The sequence below is a fragment of the Siphateles boraxobius genome, unplaced genomic scaffold (assembly GCF_051911475.1).
Source record: "Siphateles boraxobius isolate OS27281-9 unplaced genomic scaffold, OSU_SipBor_1 5, whole genome shotgun sequence".
NCBI classification, from domain to species: Eukaryota; Metazoa; Chordata; class Actinopteri; order Cypriniformes; family Leuciscidae; genus Siphateles; species Siphateles boraxobius.
The window spans coordinates 2,040,054-2,063,619 of NW_027509141.1; the positions used below are offsets into that span (position 1 = coordinate 2,040,054).

The 23,566-nt window shown below is 39.1% G+C and overlaps 1 protein-coding gene across 1 annotated transcript; it reads right to left on the reverse strand.

Moving 5' to 3' along the window:
* Nucleotides 1–212: 212 nt before the first annotated feature.
* csnk2a4 (casein kinase 2, alpha 4 polypeptide) lies at nt 213–17,304 on the reverse strand. Its single transcript, XM_077204417.1, has 13 exons — nt 17,165–17,304; nt 15,510–15,717; nt 11,814–11,925; nt 11,397–11,498; nt 11,213–11,263; nt 11,073–11,132; nt 10,871–10,954; nt 9,789–9,899; nt 9,359–9,460; nt 7,293–7,393; nt 7,047–7,195; nt 6,841–6,930; nt 213–4,683 (listed from the first exon to the last, which is right to left on the reverse strand). The coding sequence occupies exons 2-13, from the start codon at nt 15,608–15,610 to the stop codon at nt 4,568–4,570; spliced, it is 1,179 nt and encodes a 392-aa protein (XP_077060532.1). The 5' UTR covers nt 15,611–15,717; nt 17,165–17,304; the 3' UTR covers nt 213–4,567.
* Nucleotides 17,305–23,566: the final 6,262 nt, after the last annotated feature.

Here is a 23,566-nt window from a genome sequence, read left to right on the forward strand (position 1 = left end):
ACTTTTATGATGGACAGATGCACTTTTATGATGAATAGATGCACTTTTATGATGGATAGATGCACTTTTATGATTGACAGATGCACTTTTATGATGGATAGATGTACTTTTATGATGGATAGATGCACTTTTATGATGGATAGATGCACTTTTATGATTGACAGATGCACTTTTATGATGGATAGATGTACTTTTATGATGGATAGATTTACTTTTATGATTGACAGATGCACTTTTATGATGGATAGATGCACTTTTATGATGGACAGATGCACTTTTATGATTGATCGATGCACTTTTATGATGATAGATGCACTTTTATGATGGATAGATGCACTTTTATGATGAATAGATGCCATTTATGATGGACAGATGCACTTTTATGATGGACAGATGCACTTTTATGATGGATAGATGCACTTTTATGATGGACAGATGCACTTTTATGATGGATAGATGCACTTTTATGATGAATAGATGCACTTTTATGTAGGGCTGCCCCCAAATAGTCGACTAAATGTTAGTCGATATGAGGAGGGCTTGGTCGAATACATTTTCATTAGTCGGTTAGTCGCAAAAAAAAAAAAAAAAAAAAATTCACGTGAAAAATTTACGCTATCAGGGGCTGCGCAGTCAGTGTATGACATGACATCAAAGCAACGAGAGATCAACGAGATCTCGTGCCTCGCGGTATACCAAAGCGCACTTGTGGGAGAGGTGTCTGGCTGATGCTAATAATTATGTCAGGAAAAAAGTCCAAAGTGTGGGATCATTTTGAAAAGTCGAAGGACGACCCTAAAAAGGCTGTTTGCAAACTCTGAAGCAGCTAAACGCCTCCACTGTATCCCTTCCACATCCACTCCATCAGAGCGCATCTTTTCAAAGGCCGGCTTCATTGTGAACAAGTCGAGAAGCTCCCTTCTTCCCAACAATGTGGACAAGCTGGTGTTCCTCTCACATAATATGAAAAAAATAAAATCGAATTGAAAGCTTAGGTAAGAATGCTTAATTTCCTTTTTGTAGTGTTTCTGTTTGCTATCCGTTAGGCTATATTAAAAAAAAACGGGTACTTTTATAACGGGTAGGCTATACAAATAAATAAATATTATTTTTATTATTCGTTTTTATATAATGCAGAAGTTGTTTTTTATTCTGTTAGAAAAATTAGTCTGATGTTTGCAATTTGTTGTTTCAGGTCAAGACTCATCTGTCGTCGTTCTTTAAATTAGCCTATTTGTTCCACATTTTGTCTTAAATATAGCCTAGTTGTTCTAAACAATTTAATCAAATACTTAGCCTGTTGATTTGTTTGCCGCCTTCTTTTTTTATTCTAAGTTTTGCCGTTGTGCGATGTGCCATGTGCGTTTATTAAATTGTTCGTTTTTGTTAATTTTCCTTTTGAACGATATAAAAATTATATTAATTTAATTTTCCACTGTATTTTTATACCAAACAGAGTTTTTGCTACAGTATTTATTTATTTTTTGCCTTGTTTTGTACTAGGCCTAAGTTACTAATAAGTTTATTTAATTTATTTTAAAGAACGAATTTTAGTTTATTTAATTCAAAACAGTTTTTTTTACATGTAACTGTTACAGTTTGTATTATTGATAATAAATTATTAAAATGCACAGGCAGTCTGATTGCTGTTTTTATGTTACAATTAGCCTATGTGTCCTAAGCACTAGCGCTGTATACTTTAAACGCTTTACTATTCTGTTTTAAGCGCTTAATTTTCATTTTGAACGCGCTAATATCATGCTTTAGCATTGTCTGTCATATGGAAGTGTTAAACTTCAACTTGGACTATACCTTTCCTTGTATATACGCAAGTTTTTATATTAATATCATAAATGAACGATTATTCGACTAAACGCTAAAATGCAGGAGTGTTAGTCGACTAGGAATATCTTTAGTCGGGGGCAGCCCTACTTTTATGATGGATAGATGCACTTTTATGATGGACAGATGCAGTTTTATGATGGATAGATGCACTTTTATGATGGATAGATGTACTTTTATGATGGATAGATGTACTTTTATGATGGATAGATGTACTTTTATGATGGATAGATGCACTTTTATGATGAATAGATGCACTTTTATGATGGATAGATGTACTTTTATGATGGACAGATGCACTTTTATGATGGATAGATGCACTTTTATGATGGACAGATGTACTTTTACTATGGATAGATGCACTTTTATGATGGATAGATGTACTTTTATGATGGATAGATGCACTTTTATTATGGATAGATGTACTTTTATGATGGATAGATGCACTTTTATGATGGATAGATGCACTTTTATGATGGATAGATGCACTTTTATGATGGACAGATGCACTTTTATGATGGATAGATGCACTTTTATGATGGATAGATGCACTTTTATGATGGACAGATGTACTTTTACTATGGATAGATGCACTTTTATGATGGATAGATGTACTTTTATGATGGATAGATGCACTTTTATGATGGATAGATGTACTTTTATGATGGATAGATGCACTTTTATGATGGATAGATGCACTTTTATGATGGATAGATGCACTTTTATGATGGATAGATGCACTTTTATGATGGATAGATGCACTTTTATGATGGACAGATGTACTTTTACTATGGATAGATGCACTTTTATGATGGATAGATGTACTTTTATGATGGATAGATGCACTTTTATGATGGATAGATGTACTTTTATGATGGATAGATGCACTTTTATGATGGATAGATGCACTTTTATGATGGATAGATGCACTTTTATGATGGATAGATGTACTTTTATGATGGATAGATGCACTTTTATGATGGACAGATGCACTTTTATGATGGACAGATGCACTTTTATGATGGACAGATGCACTTTTATGATGGACAGATGCACTTTTATGATGGATAGATGCACTTTTATGATGGACAGATGCACTTTTATGATGGACAGATGCACTTTTATGATGGATAGATGCACTTTTATGATGGATAGATGTACTTTTATGATGGATAGATGCACTTTTATGATGGATAGATGCACTTTTATGATGGATAGATGCACTTTTATGATGGACAGATGCACTTTTATGATGACAGATGCACTTTTATGATGGATAGATGCACTTTTATGATGGACAGATGCACTTTTATGATGGATAGATGCACTTTTATGATGGATAGATGCACTTTTATGATGGACAGATCCACTTTTATGATGGATAGATGCACTTTTATGATGGACAGATGCACTTTTATGGTGGATAGATGCACTTTTATGATGGATAGACGCACTTTTATGATGGATAGATGCACTTTTATTATGGACAGATGCACTTTTGCACTTTTATGATGGATAGATGTACTTTAATGATGGATAGATGCACTTTTATGATGGATAGATGTACTTTTATGATGGATAGATGCACTTTTATGATGGACAGATGCACTTTTATGATGGATAGATGCACTTTTATGATGGACAGATCCACTTTTATGATGGATAGATGCACTTTTATGATGGATAGATGCACTTTTATGATGGACAGATCCACTTTTATGATGGATAGATGCATTTTATGGACAGATGCACTTTTATGATGGACAGATTAACTTTTATGATGGACAGATGCACTTTTATGATGGATAGATGCACTTTTATGATGGATAGACGCACTTTTATGATGGATAGATGCACTTTTGCACTTTTATGATGGATAGATGTACTTTAATGATGGATAGATGCACTTTTATGATGGATAGATGTACTTTAATGATGGATAGATGCACTTTTATGATTGATAGATACACTTTTATGATTGATAGATGCATTTTTATGATGGATAGATGCACTTTTATGATGGATAGATGCACTTTTATGATGGATAGATGTACTTTTATGATGGATAGATGCACTTTTATGATGGATAGATGCACTTTTATGATTGAAAGATGTACTTTTATGATGGATAGACGCACTTTTATGATGGATAGATGCACTTTTATGACGGATAGATGCACTTTAATGATGGATAGATGCACTTTTATGATGGACAGATGCACTTTTATGATGGATAGATGCACTTTTATCATGGACAGATGCACTTTTATGATGGATAGATGCACTTTTATGATGGATAGATGCACTTTTATGATGGATAGACGCACTTTTATGGACTTCAAAACAGAAACAACCATTCACTGCCATTATAAAGCTTGTAAGAGCCAAGACATTTTTAATATAACTCTGATTGTTTCCGTGTGAAAGAAGAATCTCATATACACCTAGGATGACTTGAGGGTGAGTAAATCATGGGCTAATTTTCATTTTTGGGGCGAACGATCCCTATAAGGTGAACGCCTCATGATGAAGTGCATTCAGTTTCAGGTGAACTCATGCTGCTGTGAGTGGGGGTGATGAAGAGCTCTATCTAACAGTCCCAGGATCAGTCAGGGTGTGTGTGTGTGTGTGTGTGTGTGTGTGTGTGTGTGTGTGTGTGTGTGTGTGTGTGTGTGTGTGTGTGTGTGTGTGTGTGTGTGTGTGTGTGTGTGTGTGTGTGTGGACGTCACTGAGCGGCTCCTGTGGCTGCAGGCACTGAAGTGTTGAGGCTGCCGGGGGCCATGAGAACGGGAGAGCCGGTCAGGGGCCCGAGAGCTGTGGAGGCTGGAAGAGCCGCGATTCCTGATCAAACAGAGAAGAAAAGAGGAGTCTCAAACTCTCCAGTGACACCAGCTGTACTGTCCTTCACATTACACATCCCTAGTGAAAAATAAATATACTAAAATATATTTGAAATACATTTCTATTATACTAAGTATACTACAAATACATTTATATTTGTGTACTTAATATAAATATACTGCAATTGTATGTTTAGTATACTAAATTGATATACTTAAAGTCTGCTAAATTGGAACAACTAATTTTGTACTTATCCAGTTATCCAGAAATAAAAATATGCTTAAGTATATTTCATTGTGCTAAAGTGGAACTATTGCAAGTATACTTTAGGTACACTTTAAATATTTTGCATTTAAAGAATGCTATTATACAGAGATCATACAATCCTTATTAATAGTGATATTAAAACATATTTTAGGTTTAATATTAAGCAATATGCATTGTGCAATAAAGACAAACTCCAAATAAAGTTTAATTATAATGTTTATATCAGAAAATGTCAAGCGATATGTCAGTAAATATGTTAATGGCTTTGTAGTATACTTAGTATGAAGTATTATAAAATTATTATATTGCTTTTTATAAAAGTATTTTAAAAATAATTTTGTATAGTTTTTCTTTACTAGGGATGTCATGCATGCAAAAGTCAGACATGCAGAAGTCAGACAAGATATACTAGCATTCAATAGTTTTGGGTCTGTGATTCTTTTGTTTTTGAAAAAAGCCTTATATGCTCAACAAAGCTGCATTTATTTGTTCAAAAATACAGTAAAATATTTGTATTTGTAAAGTATTATTACAAATTAAAATAACCGTTTTCAATGTGAATATGTTTTGAAATGTAATATATTCCTGTGATCAAAGCTGAGTTTTCAGCATCATTACTCCAGTCTCCAGTGTCACATGATCCTTCAGAAATCAGTATATTTGGTGCTCAATTCTTATTATTGTCATCAATGTTGAAAACAGTTCTTGCGGCTTAATATTTTTGTGGAAACATGAGGCATTTTTTTCAGTATTCTTTGAATAGAATGTTCAAAATAATTTATGTACCAACATAAAAGTCTTTCCTGCCACTTTAGCTAATTTAATGCATCCTCGCTGAGTAAAAGAATTTTTTTCTTATAAAAAAAAATTATATATATATATAATTTTAAATGTTTAATAATAAAATATATACATTTTTATGGGTGTACATTTTACAAGACAACTGTGTTTTGGGGGACTGAAATCACAAACATTTAAGATGTTTTAAAATGCAAGTTTTTCAAAACTATATCAATATCGTCTCCATGTAAACGACAAAAAGGTGAATTTGTGAAAACCGTGAAGTCATGCACATGCATATTACATGTTCAGTCTATAGGCGCTTAGTGTTTCTTTACAAAGTGACATCGCCAACTACTAGCCTGACCGCAGTATGCAGCGGATCCGTGTGAACGGGGTCGTTTTGACATTGTCAACCACAGAAAATGCAAAAGAAAAAACATTTAGCACATCTTTGTTGTGTAAACGTACCCTTAAAGTACAATTACATCTGCTTATATTTTTTTTATCGGTACAAAATCATAATTCTGTTGTTACTTTGATTCTTTGAGTTGTGCTGGAATTTTACAGATTTAAATCATTATAATAATATAATTTAATTTTCATATTAAACATAATAACATGGACCCGTTTTACAGACTGTGATGACGTATTTTAACAGTCATTAGCATCGTTAATCCTGCTTATTTTAGATTTTCATTTAAAAAAAATGTATGTTCATTCATAAACTATAGTTTGTTAATATAGTTTATATTACCTTTGCATCAAGGTACAAGAAACTAGTTAACGCTGCTGTGAGGGTGTTTCTAATACAGCGGCTTGGAAATGACAGTAAAATTGACATCTTTCTCTCCTCTGACTGCCGTTATCAATCTCTCTATTTTTTTTCCTCTTTTTGAAAGTTGTGAAGGCACTATTGTGGAGTTTTTCTTTTGGTATTTGAGCAAACGGTAACACAAAAACTATATTTACGGTAATGCATCCTCTCATTCACCACTATAAAAGTTTACCTAACTATGACGACTCCCGCCTCTGAGAAACCTGCAAATGTGAAGGGTCCATTATCATTGTAATGATTTTATATACTGTATATGTGTAGAGTTAATTCACCTGTTATCATCGTGGCAGTGCTCACTCCGGTGTTCGCTGTCGGCACATTCGTGGATCCTGCCATGCGAGACTGGTCTTTCACAACAGGGACTAAGGCAAGGGGCAAGATGTTAATTTAAAAAAAAAAAAAATCTATTTAAATGTTCTCTTGATAGTAATTCAATAGCTCAATTTATGCACTACTGTAATAATTCAGACACTCTCACAGAAGTACGCATGATCCATGGCCTCTCTCGCAGTCAGTCTGGTCTGATGGTCGTAACGCAACAACTTGTCCAGAAAGTCAAGAGCTTCAGGACTGACCAAGTGTTGGTTTTCACTGTGAACGAACCGCTCCCATCGCTTACGGGAATGTCTAACGTGAAGCAGATGTAAATCCGATTCAAATAACTTAAAGAAGGCCATTCTAACGATGGCAGGTTATGATTGAAAGAGGCGTAACGACGGCTCACCTTCCCAGAATGTCATTAAATCGAGGCTCCAGCTCAATGTTGTATTTATCAATGCAATCATAAAGATCTTCTGTTCCAAGAACTTTGGCAATTCTCACAAGCTTTGAAGAAATGGGAATATACAGAAACACTGTAATTAATTCAGTCAACTACAATGATTACAAAAAGAATTTCAAAAGTAATGACCAACCACTGTATTCGTTTATGTTACAGTGTATTTAGAGGTTCTTACACTTGCATATTGTTATTGCTCTGATTATATGTATTAATAACAATATGTGCATAACAACAAAGATACTGGGCGCGATTCCATTACAGATTTGTGATTTTCTTTCTAAATGTCGACAAAAAACGATTGTGAAATGATGGCGTTTCCATCAACCGATGTTATCCGACTAAAACCTCATTTTTTCCTCTCGCGAGAAGTCATTCCAAAAACGATGGCAACAGACGTTGGTAGGTTTATGTATATCTCAGCCACCGCACTGGCCACTGTTGATAATCAAAGGAGACATATGTGTGTTATCCAAGCATTAATGGGAAGGAAAGACTCTTAGGCCCCATCCACACTACTGCGTTTTAGTTTAGAAACGGAGAATTAAAACGAATACGATCTCCGTCCACACCAGCGTTTTAGCTGCGTATTAGAACTGATCTCCGTCCACATTAACACGTCTGAAAACGCGGATCACGTCACCATTCACCTGCACTGGGCATGCGCATGCCGGTGTAAACAGGAAACGGATTGACTATTCCTCAGATTTCGCTGAGGTTGACAAGTGCCGATCTGGACATTCAAAAGTTTTCGCACCGGTCTTCAGGAACTACAACTTCATTGATAAAATTATCCCACAATGCGCTGGTTCTTCCTGGCTTAACTCAAAACCGACGCTCAATGTACGGTCGATACCGTCGCTGCACACGGGAACTGTCAGATCGCTGGAATAATAGTTTGCCTCCGGCGCATGTAGGCAGTTATAGCATTGTGAAATGCAGAATTTACTTGCACTAACGAAACTGGTAATCCAGGCTGTTGTTGTGCGTTTTCTTCCATTGTATGACATCCAATCAGAGAGCCGAGCGTGAGCCTCTGCGTCATCGTTTCTAAAGTCCTCCGTTTTGACCCGTCTACACTAAAACACCCTCCGGAGATTCAAAACGCAAAACGGGGTCGGCAGCGTTTCTAAACTTCTCAATTTTAGGTCTTCGTTTCTGCCGTTTTAGTGTGGACGGGAGGTGCAAACGTAAACGCGTTTCTAAACTAAAACGTAGTAGTGTGGATGGGGCCTTAAACAGTGAGCGGCTCATATGAGGTGTTTCTGGGTGTGTCTCCCTCATATCTACTTCGAGGTCTTGACTGTGGCCTTTCTTTGAGGTTTAGAATCCAGTATTCCCGTAATTCTTTGGTCTTTTATGAATTTAATAAAGAGCTCTGTCTCGTATTCTGTCCAAAACACACGCGTCATATACGCCAGGTGACCTGTTAATGCGCAAAAACTGTTTCCATTGCAGTTTTGCGAAATACTTATTTTTTGAATTGCCTGAAAAACCACCTCATGCGAGCGTAAAAACTTTTTTGTGATAAATGGGAGTTTTTGTGAATTTGACGTGTTTCCATTGGGCGTATTTTCAATTCGCAATTTGAAGGGTAATGGAAATGCGGCTATTGTAACGGTATGAGATTATTCTTCTGATATTACTCAAGACTGGAATTCACAACACAACTTATGGAAATCGGAACAGATTTTCAAACACTAGGGATCATACACTTGCCGACTTTGCAAATGGTTACAGAGACAAACTGGGCATCATACGCTAAAGGACTTTTCACACTTGAACATGCTAACCCATGGATCATTCTAAACCCCAGGTAAACAAGTAATCCTGGGTTATCTTGCTTCATGGTTCACTTTGCTCATAATTTAACCGGGGTTAATAGCCTGTCCCGATTTCCTGGTTCAACATATTTTTTTGTGGAAATCAACATCACGCCACCAGTGCTGTGATTGAGTTTAATTCAGCTGTCACTTGAGCTACCCATCTATCAAGTGCCTAATGATATTTACCTGGTCATAGTTATCATGTCCATGGAAAAACGGCTCCTTTCTAAAGATCATACTGGCCAGCATACAGCCAAGACTCCACATATCAAGACTGTAGTCATACATCTGGAATGACAGAAGAGAAGTGTTTTTAGGTTTCTAAAAGCTGCCTTTTTATAGAGCTTTGCTTTATTTAACTTTTTTTGGCCAAGCTCAGCAATCAAAGTCTAAGGAGAGTGGTTGAGTAACCATCCTCAGAAGATAAACTGTTTTAAAGTGTTGAAAGTCTTTGCAGGATGGTTATAATCAACAGATGCCCTTAGTAAAAACAATTCCAAACTGTACCAGATAGTATTGTGGCGAATATTATTACAGAAAGGTGAAACTACCCCAAAATTCAACACGTTTTCCTCAGTTGGACAATGTTATACGCACATATGGTAATACGTCTGACCTGGTAATCTATCAGTAGTTCTGGGCCTTTGAAGTATCGAGAGGCGACTCTGATGTTGTACTCCTGTCCTGGGTGATAGAATTCAGCCAGTCCCCAGTCAATAAGACGCAACTGAAACACCACAGCATTCAATGGTCATTTGAAATCTATCTTCTGTCTATCTGTCCATCTATCTATCTGTCCATCCATCTATCTATCTATCTATCTACTGATGATGTATATATAACTAATGCTACATGGACTTCTATGGAAGCTTGTCTCAGCGACGGAATAAAAAATAAATGAAACATTTTGTTTATTTCTCACAATTCTAAGAAAAAAGAAAGAATATCTTGCAATTTCAGGAAATTAAGTCAGAATTGTGAGATATAAACTCAGAATTGTGAGAAACAAAGCCAGAATTGCAAGATATAATGTCAGAGTTGCGAGAAAAAAAGTCAGAATTGCGAGATATAAACTCGCAATAGCGAGAAATAAAGCCAGAATTGCGAGAAATAAACTCGAAATACTGAGAAATAAAATCAGAATTGCAAGATATAAACTTGCAATAACGAGAAATAAAGCCAGAATTTCAAGATATAAACTCGGAATAGCAAGAAATAATGCCAGAATTGCAACATACTGTATAAACTCGCAATAGCGAGAACTAAAGCAAGAATTGCGAGATATAAACTTGCAATAGCGAGAAATAAATGTCAGAATTGCGAGATATAAACTCGCCATAGCGAGAAATAAAGCCAGAACTGCAAGATATAAACTTGCAATTGTGAGAAATAAAGCCAGAATTGTGAGATATAAACACACAATTTGCGAAACAAAAGTAGCATTTTTTTTCATGGTGAAAAAAAAGCTTAAATAACCTTCAAACTTAAGTGGCTTAGTCTTCAAATATTTTATATTTAAAAATATATACAGTATATTCAACTTTCCTTTTCTAGTATATTGTGTTATATTGTACTTTAATTGTTTCTAATGTAATTCCAAAAATCCATGGTGTTGTCGTATCTTGCATACCTTGAATATGCATATTATAAACCAATGCTGTGTTGACATGGTTTGTTTTAAAAGTCAACATTGGTTACCTTTCTGTGTTCATGATCAATCATGATGTTGTGTGGTTTGACATCTCTGTGCATAATACCCATACTGTGACAGAAATCCAACGCCTAGAGACACATAAAAACATGACATCATATTAAAGAGCTATTTAAGGAATCACAATTATACACAGGAAGTACAAAAACAATATAGTACTTGATGCAAACACTTGTGCAGGTATCTCACCTTTAGAATCTCAAACATGTAGAAGCGAATGTCATAGTCTGTCAGTGTCTGATACAGTTGCTGATAAAAACAAGCAAAAAAGGAACTAATTACATAGGGGTTGTGCTGTTGTAGATTAGTAAAAAAATATTGAGATTTACCTTAAAGTCTGTGTTGTTCACATGTTCAAAAACTAAGGCAGGTGTTCTAGACTGCAATGTGTAAACGGGTTTTATTTGCTTAAGTAACATCACAACAAAAATACTCAAAAGTCGGTATAGTATAGTTCGATTGTTGTTTTTGTATTACGAACATCACACACAAGCAAGCGTTCTGAACACTGACCACAGGGTCTTTGACGATGTCGAGGAGAGAGATGATATTTGGACCTCCTCGAAGGTTCTCAAGAATCGTTATTTCACGCTTTATCTTCTTCTTCTTCACAGGCTAAAAAAAGAGAATAATCAATGATCACAATAAAATAGAAATTGACATCAAGTATATGTCGTCATCACATCAAAGCATTAAAAAAAGAGAGAAAAGTCGGTTTATACGTGTATCCTTTTGACACCTTAGTCTGTGTGCTTTTTATTTTGAGGAGTAACAATATGTTATACTAACAATACATGCTCTAATAACTGGACAGGTGCATACACCAATGCCACATTAATATCTGAGAAAAGCGTGGCTTCAAAAGCCTTCATGTTTATACTTGCATCATCCATTTTCGTTAACCACAGAATCAGGAGGAATTGTTCTTACCTTTAGTATCTTCACCACTACTTTCTCATTGTTGGTGATGTTGATTGCTTCGAACACTTCACTGTACTTTCCTCTGCCTAACTTGCGGACCAGTTGAAAATCATCTTGATTGCTGCATGGAAAATATATATAAATCCTATTTTTTCAAGGTTATTAAATTCATTTTACCATAACTAATAAATGAAAATAAAATGTTTCTGAGATCAAAACTAAAGCCAAAAGAGCTCTTCTAAAAGCGAAATGTTTACAGCAGAGCAGGACTGAACCACAGTGAGAGCGGCAGAAGCATTTAATCAATCAACTGAAGAGGAAAAACAAAACGTGTGCAGAGCCCCTGATAACGGCCCTGTTTCCTGTACAATCTGGTGAATCTAGGGGAAAACTCAAACACAACATGAACTTAAGAAGCCATGCAAACTGATTGTGTTTGCCACTTTAAAGATATCACTGCAATCTTGCATATATGTACCTCAAATAAATAATAAATAAAACATTTAAAAAACGCATACGTTTATATGCAATATGGACAAGAAGGAACATTATATTGTGCGTGTGTCTAAATGGAATTAAGGTATAAAAAAAGTTATTATATAAAAATGAAATATATACAAGTGTGTGCACCAAATGAGAGTAAAAATCTGCATTGTTGAGTATATGAGATGGTGTCAATAACCAGTTGGCCTATAATATTTTTATGAATTCTAGCAATGCAATGTTGTGAGAACATGAAAAAACGTGAACGAAGCTCGGGCCAGTCAATAAAGTTTAAGCCTTGCCAATTGAAATATTCAAGCGCAAGAAGGGAAAGGGAATTTGTTCGTTTCTCACTGTGTGGGAAGTTTTCTGCGCGCAAACATCCGAAGCACGCACCCAGAAATCTGCGTCTAAGACAGCACGCGAAAACTGAACTCTTTCACGTCTTCTTGCGCTTGAAAATGTCACTGAATGGGTAGATGAAAGGTGCGAGGACTCAAGTGCATAAACAAATGGGTATATTTATTAAGAAAACAAACTAAACAAAACTCCCTCGTGGGGGAAAACGAGACAGAAATCAGGCAGGATCAGGAAACACGAGGAACTTGGACAACGAACCAGCACAGGTCTGCAAACACGGGGAGACTAAATAGGGAAACAAACATAAGAGGGTAACGAGGCAGGCAGGTGGGGGAAATTAATCAATAATGAGATAAGATGGGCGGGGCTAGACAATTGACAGGAGAGCACATGGCACAAGGAAATACATGACAGCCATGTGCTCACAACAGACCAGACTAAACACAAACACATGACCAACCGGGAGTGTCACAGCTATGTCACCAAACCAAGAGAAAACCCAGACAAGGGTGACAGAACCCTGACAGAAAAGCCTGTATTGGTGAGTATCCTCTCAAACATAGTCAGCTATGTCTTAATAAGTGAACATAAACAGTTGAGAAAAAAAAATGCATGTGTAACAGGATCCATGCATTCGGTCTTAAAGTGACAGCAGCCTAATATAAACCTGCTGCTGTCTGTCATTAATGTTAATCAAACAACAAAAGACAAAGAAAAATCGCTCACCGCTCTTGACTGAATAACTTTTGCAACTTTAATAAGGATTAATCTATGGCTGCAACAACGAATCGATAAAATCGATCAAAATGGATTATTAAAAGAGTTGGCAACGAATTTCATTATAGATTCGTTGTTGCGCGATTATTACGCCAGTCAATAACTCGCAGAGATGTTTGAGTATAAATAAAAAAAAGTTGAGTTGAGTGCGGAGTGGAACAGATCTATGAGGCGCCGGACTGGCTAACTCCGCGAGTGAGCGCGCGAGAGGCCGAGTGTGTCCGAGATCGCGCGAGAGAGGCCGAGTGCGTCCGAGATCGCGCGAGAGAGGCCGGGTGTGTCAGAGATCGCGCGAGAGAGACCGAGTGTGTCAGAGATCGCGCGAGAGACCGAGTGTTTCAGAGATCGCGCGAGATAGACCGAGTGTGTCAGAGATCGCGCACGAGAGGCCGAGTGTGTCAGAGATCGCGCGAGAGAGACCGAGTGTGTCAGAGATCGCACGAGAGACCGAGTGTTTCAGAGATCGCGCGAGAGAGGCCGAGTGTGTCAGAGATCGCGCGAGAGACCGAGTGTTTCAGAGATCGCGCACGAGAGACCGAGTGTTTCAGAGATCGCGCACGAGAGACCGAGTGTGTCAGAGATCGCGCACGAGAGGCCGAGTGTGTCAGAGATCGCGCGAGAGACCGAGTGTTTCAGAGATCGCGCACGAGAGGCCGAGTGTGTCAGAGATCGCGCGAGAGAGACCGAGTGTGTCAGAGATCGCGCACGAGAGGCTGAGTGTGTCAGAGATCGCGCGAGAGAGACCGAGTGTGTCAGAGATCGCGCGAGAGAGACCGAGTGTGTCAGAGATCGCGCACGAGAGGCTGAGTGTGTCAGAGATCGCGCGAGAGAGACCGAGTGTGTCAGAGATCGCGCACGAGAGACCGAGTGTTTCAGAGATCGCGCGCGAGAGACCGAGTGTTTCAGAGATCGCGCGCGAGAGACCGAGTGTGTCAGAGATCGCGCGCGAGAGGCCGAGTGTGTCAGAGATCGCACGAGAGAGACCGAGTGTGTCAGAGATCGCGCACGAGAGACCGAGTGTTTCAGAGATCGCGCACGAGAGGCCGAGTGTGTCAGAGATCGCGCACGAGAGACCGAGTGTTTCAGAGATCGCGCACGAGAGACCGAGTGTGTCAGAGATCGCACGAGAGAGACCGAGTGTTTCAGAGATCGCGCACGAGAGGCCGAGTGTGTCAGAGATCGCACGAGAGAGACCGAGTGTTTCAGAGATCGCACGAGAGAGACCGAGTGTTTCAGAGATCGCGCACGAGAGGCCGAGTGTGTCAGAGATCGCACGAGAGAGACCGAGTGTGTCAGAGATCGCACGAGAGAGACCGAGCGCAACACTTTTTTTTGTGCATTTGCTTGTCAAAAAATGTCAAACATTTTGTTAAAGATTATAACATCTTTGACAAAAAACAAAACAAAACACAAGTTTGTGCGTGTGTGCATCTGTGAGGATGAGAGTTTGTGAGTGTGTGCGAGTGTAGTGTAGAGACCAAGTTCTGACGTTCAAACAAATCCTGTTAAGTTTTCTGATTTGTATTTTTCTTTATTTTTATAAATGATTTATTGTTCTGACAGCTCAGGTCCCTTTAAACCAAAATATACATATTTTTGTGCACTTTATTTTTAAAAAGCCTATATATTTGGCAGACGTAAAGGATACATGTGTATGTTTTTTGTGTTAACAGCACCTGTTTGTGCACTTTCTGGTGAATTTTATGCACTGTGAATTTGCATTGTCAGTTCTGTTTTTGAATAAAGGGTTGGAAATTAATGCTTTTTTGTTGGTTTTTAATCCGATTAATCGATTAATCGAAAAATAATCGACAGATTAATCGATTATTAAAATAATCGTTAGTTGCAGCCCTAGATTAATCCATGTTTCATTTATAAAATGAAGACTATGCAGTGTTATTTTACACTTGATTGCTTTATTAAACTTCTGTACCAAAAAATTGAGAATTTTCTCTGGTATCTAAAATTTGGTGTCATAACTGCCTGTTTTTGCAGTTTGAAAATATTAATGGCCGGTAAATTTTCTTAAGTCATCGGCCATTATTTAATAATAATAAGTGATTATATTATTTAAGTAATACATACCCCCACTCAATAAGATGAGATTCATAGTCCCAGTATTCTCTGGGCCGGTGTGTGTTCACCTCAGTGTAGACCCTGGCGCGACTCGGCACAGGTCCTGACATGACACACAGTTTGACACTGCGTTTACTATGCTGCGAATTAAAAATCAGATGGGATAACACAAGCAGTCTTGCTGAAGGCCACAGAAGATGGAAGCACCTCTGGATGGCTGTGGGAGAAAAACAAATAAAGTGGTAAATCTGTGACTTTGTTAGGATGATACTATTTAAGATAATTCACTAAATATACAGTATAAATTATAACGAATAATGATCACCATGAAGAGTTTGAGATATTTGGAATTTATGGAACTAGTTTGAGAACTTAGTCTAAAAACAACAACAAAAAACCCTCAAAGCAACAGTCCTCCTGTATTACTTTCTTTTTGTGGAACATAAATTATAATCATTAAAAGAGTTTAGTTACCAATATTCTTCAAAAGTTCATTTTTTTTGTGTGCTCTGCAGAAGAAAGAAAGTCAAACAGGTTTGAATGACATGAAGGTGAGTAAATAAGGACAAAATGTTAATTTCCGGGTGAACTATTCCTTTAACTAGTATTTGCTTTAGTGCTGAAGATCTTCTTTTCATGGAAGAGTCTAAAGGATATAAAGAACTATACATGTAGTTTGCATCATCAAAAACCCTTTGTCGGAATACCATGTAAATCCCCCTTTTCATAATCAATCAGTTTGCAATTAGATTTGCATTTCCTGAAGAAAATACCAGTACTTGCAAGGAAGCCAAAGAAAAGTTTTTTTAATAAAGAAAAGGAGACCCAGCTGACGTCATCAGCTACAGCAGACTTGTTCAGTTTAATACAATACAATTAGCTAAAGTGACATGATTATGGAACATCTTGTCACAACTTAATTTTATCGTGTTCAATCCACTTAATTTATTTAAAACTGAAGTTTACTTAATCCATTTCTTTTCGAACTACATGAGTTTTTTGTTGTTGACAAACATAACTAAGGGGGCAGTGGATCTGTAGTTCCCATCATGCTTTGCAAGGGAATTAAGTGTTGTTTTTTGAGTTTTTCAGTAAAGGGAAAGACACCTTAGTGATTAATGTTCAGTTATGTTGTAGATTTAGAAGAGTTTCTGTAATGTTTTTGATTTTATGGTGAACCATGGTGCTGAAGACTGGTGGTGTTTCAAAGTCTGAATAGGAACAATTGTGATTTGATCTACTTTGTTCAATTATTCATATTTTTTGCTAAACATTATGTTTAGCACTTGTTACCTTACAATTTAAGTTTTTACTAGAGCAAACATTACGTAGCATTTTAACTAGAGAAATGTATATTATTTTTTTTATTTAAATATATGAATTCACATTCTGCAACTGATTAGATGTTAAACCGGCTTGCCATAATATTATTAAGCTATTTCTAAATAAGAGAAATGGCATATGATTCAGTGGTTAAGAGATATTACGCATCAAAAACTCAAAGATCATATCATGTGTTATAGCAGTGATACAAACAAGTATCTGAAGCACTGTGTAATAAATGTGTGATGAGTTTTCCCTGCACAATCCATGAGTAACTGCCGGCTCCTCATCCCAGAACTACTAGTCTTCTTCACTATATAGCATTACACAAACGCATTTACCTGGTCGATGATCGCAGTGCTGATGCGCTTATGTCCAGCCCTTCGTGGGGATAAATATCCTTATTTCATTGGGATATTGAGTAATTTCTGTCTCAGAGACTCAACATGGCTGTTTGAGAGCTGCTGGGCTTTGAGAGCGCACGCGCCAAACACAACAGACAAATGCAATGCTGACTGACCTAGACTAACCGAATATACAAATATTATTTTCTCATATAACAAGCAAGGCGCTAGCAGCACCAATGGTTCGATTCCAAGGAATACAAACTGATAAAAAAAAAAATGTAGTCGATACCTTGAAAGAAATTTAAACCTCTGGATAAAAGCATCTGACACATTGATACACATCTTTAATCTCTTACGTGCAGGTGCATACTGAAAAATCGCCATTGCATTTGCATGTCTCAAAGCCATATAGCACCGTTTTTTTGTCACATAGCACACGGGTTTATAATCAAAGTTTGGAAACAGCTGAATTAGCTGAATAGCTGAATTTTCAGCAGTCATGATTTTTTCAGAAATCATTCTAATATTCTGAAAAATAAACATTTCTTCTTCTTTTTAATGTTACCCTAGTGAAAAAAAAATACTTTATTGGATTTGAAATATATTCCCTTTTTCAATAATACATTGCAAATATACTAAAAAAGTTTTACTAACTCTAGATATAAGTTTATTTGCATCATGCTTTTACCTATTTTCACAACAACTTTTAACAAACTTTAAAATAATTGTAGTTTAGTATATTTTCTAAAAATATATTTTAGAAAAATATATTTGAAGTGAAAATTCAGTTTATTTTTTAAAAGTGTATTTATTTGCACTTTATTTCAAAATATATTTTAGGTAGATCTGTGTGCTGGAAATGATCATTGTAACAATGCATTGAAAGTAGCCTATACTTTAAATACATTATAGTATACAACAGTATTTTGTACAAAGTAGAGCTATAAAGTTTTATTTGTCTAATAATGTAGGCTAAATTGGTTATTGAAGACAAAGTATGCAATTTGTAGTATTTGTAATAAGCCAATTAAGCCATAGGCCTACTTTTTATTCGAATATATCACACCATGATATCCCCTTAGGCAAGTTTGCCGACATGTTTTTCGGGACACCCGAGTTCGAGTCCTGACTCGCGTACCTTTCCTGATCCCGTTCCTACGCCGGTTTCACACTGCACGCGTTCGCAGAGCGTAACCCCTAAAACCACTGGATCCGTCTACGGCGCGGAACGTCAGCGCCACGTTTTTGATGCGTCCCTAGCTCGGCATCAAACCCCTAAAATTCACTGGATCCGTCTACGGCGCGGAACATCAGCGCTCTCATGTACTCTGTGCTGCTTGACGCAGCAAGCGGCGAAAATAGACTTGCTACCTATTCTATGCGGGAGCGGAGCGGAGAGACGCTTCTGGGACGCTTCTGAGACGTGCTGCGTCCGCAGCTGGTGGACTTAAGAGCATTGACTATAATGGCCGCGATTAGCTCCGGCTTCCGCGACGCTGACGTTCCGCGCCGTAGACGGATCCAGTGGATTTTAGGGCTAAAATCCACTGGATCCGTCTACGGCGCAGAACGTCAGCGCCACGTTTTTGATGCGTCCCTAGCTCGGCGTCAAACCCCTAAAATTCACTGGATCCGTCTACGGCGCGGAACATCAGCGCTCTCATGTACTCTGTGCTGCTTGACGCAGCAAGCGGCGAAAATAGACTTGCTACCTATTCTATGCGGGAGCGGAGCGGAGAGACGCTTCTGGGACGCTTCTGAGACGTGCTGCGTCCGCAGCTGGTGGACTTAAGAGCATTGACTATAATGGCCGCGATTAGCTCCGGCATCCGCGACGCTGACGTTCCGCGCCGTAGACGGATCCAGTGGATTTTAGGGCTAAAATCCACTGGATCCGTCTACGGCGCAGAACGTCAGCGCCACGTTTTTGATGCGTCCCTAGCTCGGCGTCAAACCCCTAAAATTCACTGGATCCGTCTACGGCGCGGAACATCAGCGCTCTCATGTACTCTGTGCTGCTTGACGCGGCAAGCGGCGAAAATAGACCTACTACCTATTCGATGCGGAGCGGAGCGGAGAGACGCTTCTGGGACGCTTCTGAGACGCGCTGCGTCCGCAGCTGGTGGACTTAAGAGCATTGACTATAATGGCCGCGATTAGCTCCGGCATCCGCGACGCTGACGTTCCGCGCCGTAGACGGATCCAGTGGATTTTAGGGGTTAGAGCTTGCACACTGCCAGCGTGACACGCGCGTCTCAGAAAACGCGTGCATGCTAGAAATAGAACCAACGCCTATTTTTCACGCAACACGCAAGCGTGTTGGAAGCGTTTCCAGGCAAAATAGAATAGGAAAACATGTGTATATGTCATTTTGACACGAATACATATTAATAAATGACAATTTTATGTTTGAAAGTCTATAGGTTTTGACATAAATGCAGATATAAATATAATAAAAAAATAAAATAATAATTATCGATTTTCAAATATTGCACCTGTCAATACAGAACGAAATATTCTGTAGCCTATTTTGCAGTCTACACTGCCGATGTTGTCTTTGCTGTATCAGTAGGCTATATATTTATGTTTATATAAACATATATAAACGCCGCCTATGTCCCGAGATAGCCCCACCTGTTCGTTACCTAGCAGCAGCAGCGCTGCGTCAGACACGTTTCTGGTGTGCAAAGACACAGAAAACGCCACGCAGCCGCCACGCAACTGACATGCAACAGAAACGCCACGCTCACGTCACGCAGCCAGTGTGTCTCCGGCCTTATGGAGTCAGAAGCATCTGAAGTCGCTTCGTGCCATTTATATCCCCGGAGCCCTGAACTGTGCAGCCGACGAGGTCTCACGACTTCAGCCCCTCCCGGGAGAATGGCGACTCCATCCACAGTCGGTTCAGCTGATTTTGGACCAGTTCGGGGACGCACAGATAGATCTGTTTGCCTCTCACGACTCGACCCTTTGCGCCCTGTATTATTCCCTGACCGAGGGCACGCTCGGCACTGATGCACTGGCGCACAGCTGGCCGCGGGGCCGCCAATATTCGTTTCCCCCAGTGAGCCTTCTTGCGCAGACCCTGGACGAGGAGCAGGTCATTCTGGTTGCGCCGCACTGGCCCACCCGGACCTGGTTCTCTGAACTTGTACTCATCGCGACAGCACCTCCTTGGCCAATTCCTCTGAGGAAGGACCTCTTTTCTCAGGGACGGGGCACCCTATGGCACCCTCGTCCCGATCTTTGGAGCCTCCATGTGTGGCTCCTGGACGGGACGAGGCAGGTTTGAGTACCCCACCACTAGCGGTGGTGGCTACCATCACTTCCGCTAGAGCGTCGTCCACGAGACACGCCTAAGCGTTGAAGTGGAACCTCTTCGTCAACTGGTGCTTTTCTCACCGAGAAGACCCCCGGAGATGTTCTATCAGTGTCGTGCTTTCCTTCCTTCAAGAAGGGATGGAGCGAAGGCTGTCTCCCTCCAGCCTGAAAGTCTATGTTGCCGCTATGGTCGCACACCATGACCCAGTCAAAGGTAAGTCTGTGGGAAAGCACGACCTGATCGTCAGGTTCCTGAGACGACCGAGGAGACTGAATCCTCCTCGCACTCCTCTCGTTCCCTCTTGGGACCTCTCAGTGGTTTTAACTGCCCTGCAGAGTACTCCCTTTGAGCCTTTGCAATCAGAGGGGCTTAAGTTCCTGTCAGTGAAGACAGCCCTCCTAGTTGCATTGGCCTCCATCAAGAGGGTAGGTGACCTGCACGCATTCTCCGTTGACGAAGCGTGCCTGGAATTCGGGCCGGCCGAATCTCACGTGATCCTGAGACCCCGGCTCGGATATGTGCCCAAGGTTCCTACCACTCCCTTCCAGGACCAGGTGGTGAACCTGCAAGCGCTGCACCTGGAGGAGGCAGACCCAGCCTTGGCACTGTTCTGTCCAGTACGTGCTCTCCGCGCCTATGTAGACAGAACGCAGTGTTTCAGGACCTCAGACCAGCTCTTTGTCTGTTATGGTGGGAAGCTGAAGGGAAAGGCTCTCTCCAAGCAAAGGTTGTCTCACTGGATAGTGGACGCCATTGCTTTGGCATATCAGCAGCAAGGTCGACCGTGCCCCCTTGGTGTGACTGCCCACTCCAGCCGGAGTGTGGCATCCTCTTGGGCTCTAGCGCATGGCGCCTCGCTAACAGACATCTGCAGAGCTGCAGGCTGGGCGACACCTAACACATTCGCCAGATTCTACAATCTCCGAGTGGAGCCAGTGTCCTCTCATGTACTCGCTTCAACCAGCTAGTACTGGACCCGCTCAGGTGTCTTCGCTTGCTCGCCATTCCACTCCACGGACTGGATACGTGCAATATTCTCCTCAGGTGAGCTTCCCCGAAAGCCCTGAGTTCCTCCATTTCTCCTGACGTTGGCGCCAGTGTCTATTGCCTGCGCGTCGGCTAGGTGCCTCCCGTGTGCATGGTCCCTCCTCTGAGCGACCCCCACATGTGTATTTCCACTGTAAGCCTCTCTGAACGTGTGTCTTTCCCTTTGCAAGCCACCTTGTGTTCTCCAAAAAGTGTTCTCCATATGCATTCCTCCAGGTCATATGTGTTTTCTCTAAGTTACACAAAAGTTTGCAAATGATGGTTTTATTACTCCACTAGATTTAGTCATCTGTTCAGATAGCAGATGACACCGTTCACACTTATATGTCTGACTGTATGTGTTTTAGGTAAAGACTTTTCTTTGAGAGCCGTCAACATTCAGTGTTTACAATTTACATTTACATTACATTTACAATTTACATTTATAGGAATAAAGGACAATTAAGAATTTAATTGATAGTCTTTCTGTTTGAGAATGTTTGACTAAATTGATACTTCATTCAGTGCAACTTTCCCTCTATGTATGATGTGGAATCACACAAAGTATTTACACGAAAAGTAAGTGCATGCTGTTTTACACTTAAACTATTACCACTGAATCATATCTGACTATTGAAAGTGAAAGTGCAAGTGACACGTGATGGCCAAGTATAGTAACCCATACTTGGAATTTGACCTCTGCATTTAACCCATCCAAGTAAGTGCACACACATTAGGAGCAGAGTAGTGAACACACACACACTGCAAACGTGGATACACACCCCCGGGGCAGCGGGCAGCCTTGAGTGGCGCCCGGGGAGCGATTGGGGGTTAGGGTCCTTTGGGTCACCACCTTTGAAGAGTACACCAACCTTTGGGTCACCAGTCCAACTCTATTACCATTAGGCCAAGACTGCCCCCATTGCACTGAGAGATGCATATTCATTAAAGCTTGAGCCATTTAAAACTAATACAGAATACAGTTTTGAATGTTTGTAATTGACATTTTATATACTAGCCGATTACGCTGTTTACATCTTGTTTCTTTTTGTTTTTGTACAGTTTGCATTAGTGGTATTTTTATGTTAAAGGTGGGATGATTCATTTTTTTATTCTTTCCAAAACCAATACTTTGACACCAGAGTTTTAGGCATCGGTCTTTTAGGCCTGATCCAGAAAACAGACGTTGTGTTTTAAAACGACATTCACCATTAAAAAAAAAAATCATTACAGTAATCTTCTAAAAGATAAATAGAAGATATGAATGTATTAAAACATTAAAGATTTAATTTAAACAATCTTTTCATTTTGAAAGATAATATTTAAACTTTTACGATTAAGATTTGAAATAAATTTAGTACGAACAAAGCTTTCGCTCTGGAAAGGCGTTAGCAGACTAACATTACATATGCTCTGACATGATGCACAGAGGCTCATCTGGTCTGTCACCCTATATCCTGAGGCTAACATTAATGATGGTCAAGGAGATTCTTTCTCTGAAGGTGTGTGGGGATTTGAAGGATTTTATAAGTTGGCCTGAGGCATCCCAGATTCTAAATGTTTTCATTGTTGTTGTATCTCTCTGAAAATATGTTGTGATTTTACTTACAGACCATTGATGTAATATTTGTTTTTATTAAGACTTTAAATTATTATTTGAATTTAAATTAAAACATCTTTTATTTTTAAAATATCAAATTTTAACTTTTAACTATATAAAAAACTTTTAAGATTATACTTTGAAATAAATGTAGCACTATTAAAACATTCACAATGTCACATCCTGGGTGCTGAACACAGACCCTCCCCTCTGACTCAGAAACTGTCAAACGCTGGTGTGAGAGAAACACACAGGATCTTTTGTATTACAACTTTAAACTTATATCATTTTTGTAAACCCATTCATGTTGTATGGACAATGATGTGTTAGGATCTACTTCTTCAACTCTCTGAAAATGTAAGAGGATTTAATTTATTTTTGTTTATCTAAAACTAAAATAATTGGTGCACTGTGTTTCACTAAAATTAGCAAGATATTTATTTTTATA

What these genes read in the sequence shown, in the direction of transcription:
- csnk2a4 (XM_077204417.1), bottom strand. Translation starts at nt 15,610, where the DNA reads ATGTCAGGACCTGTGCCGAGTCGCGCCAGGGTCTACACTGAGGTGAAC. An exon ending in GACATGATAACTATGACCAG is followed by an intron (nt 7,394 to 9,358) that starts GTAAATATCATT and finishes ATTTCTTCAAAG; the next exon opens with CTTGTGAGAATTGCCAAAGT. An exon ending in TTTAATGACATTCTGGGAAG is followed by an intron (nt 7,196 to 7,292) that starts GTGAGCCGTCGT and finishes GCTTCACGTTAG; the next exon opens with ACATTCCCGTAAGCGATGGG.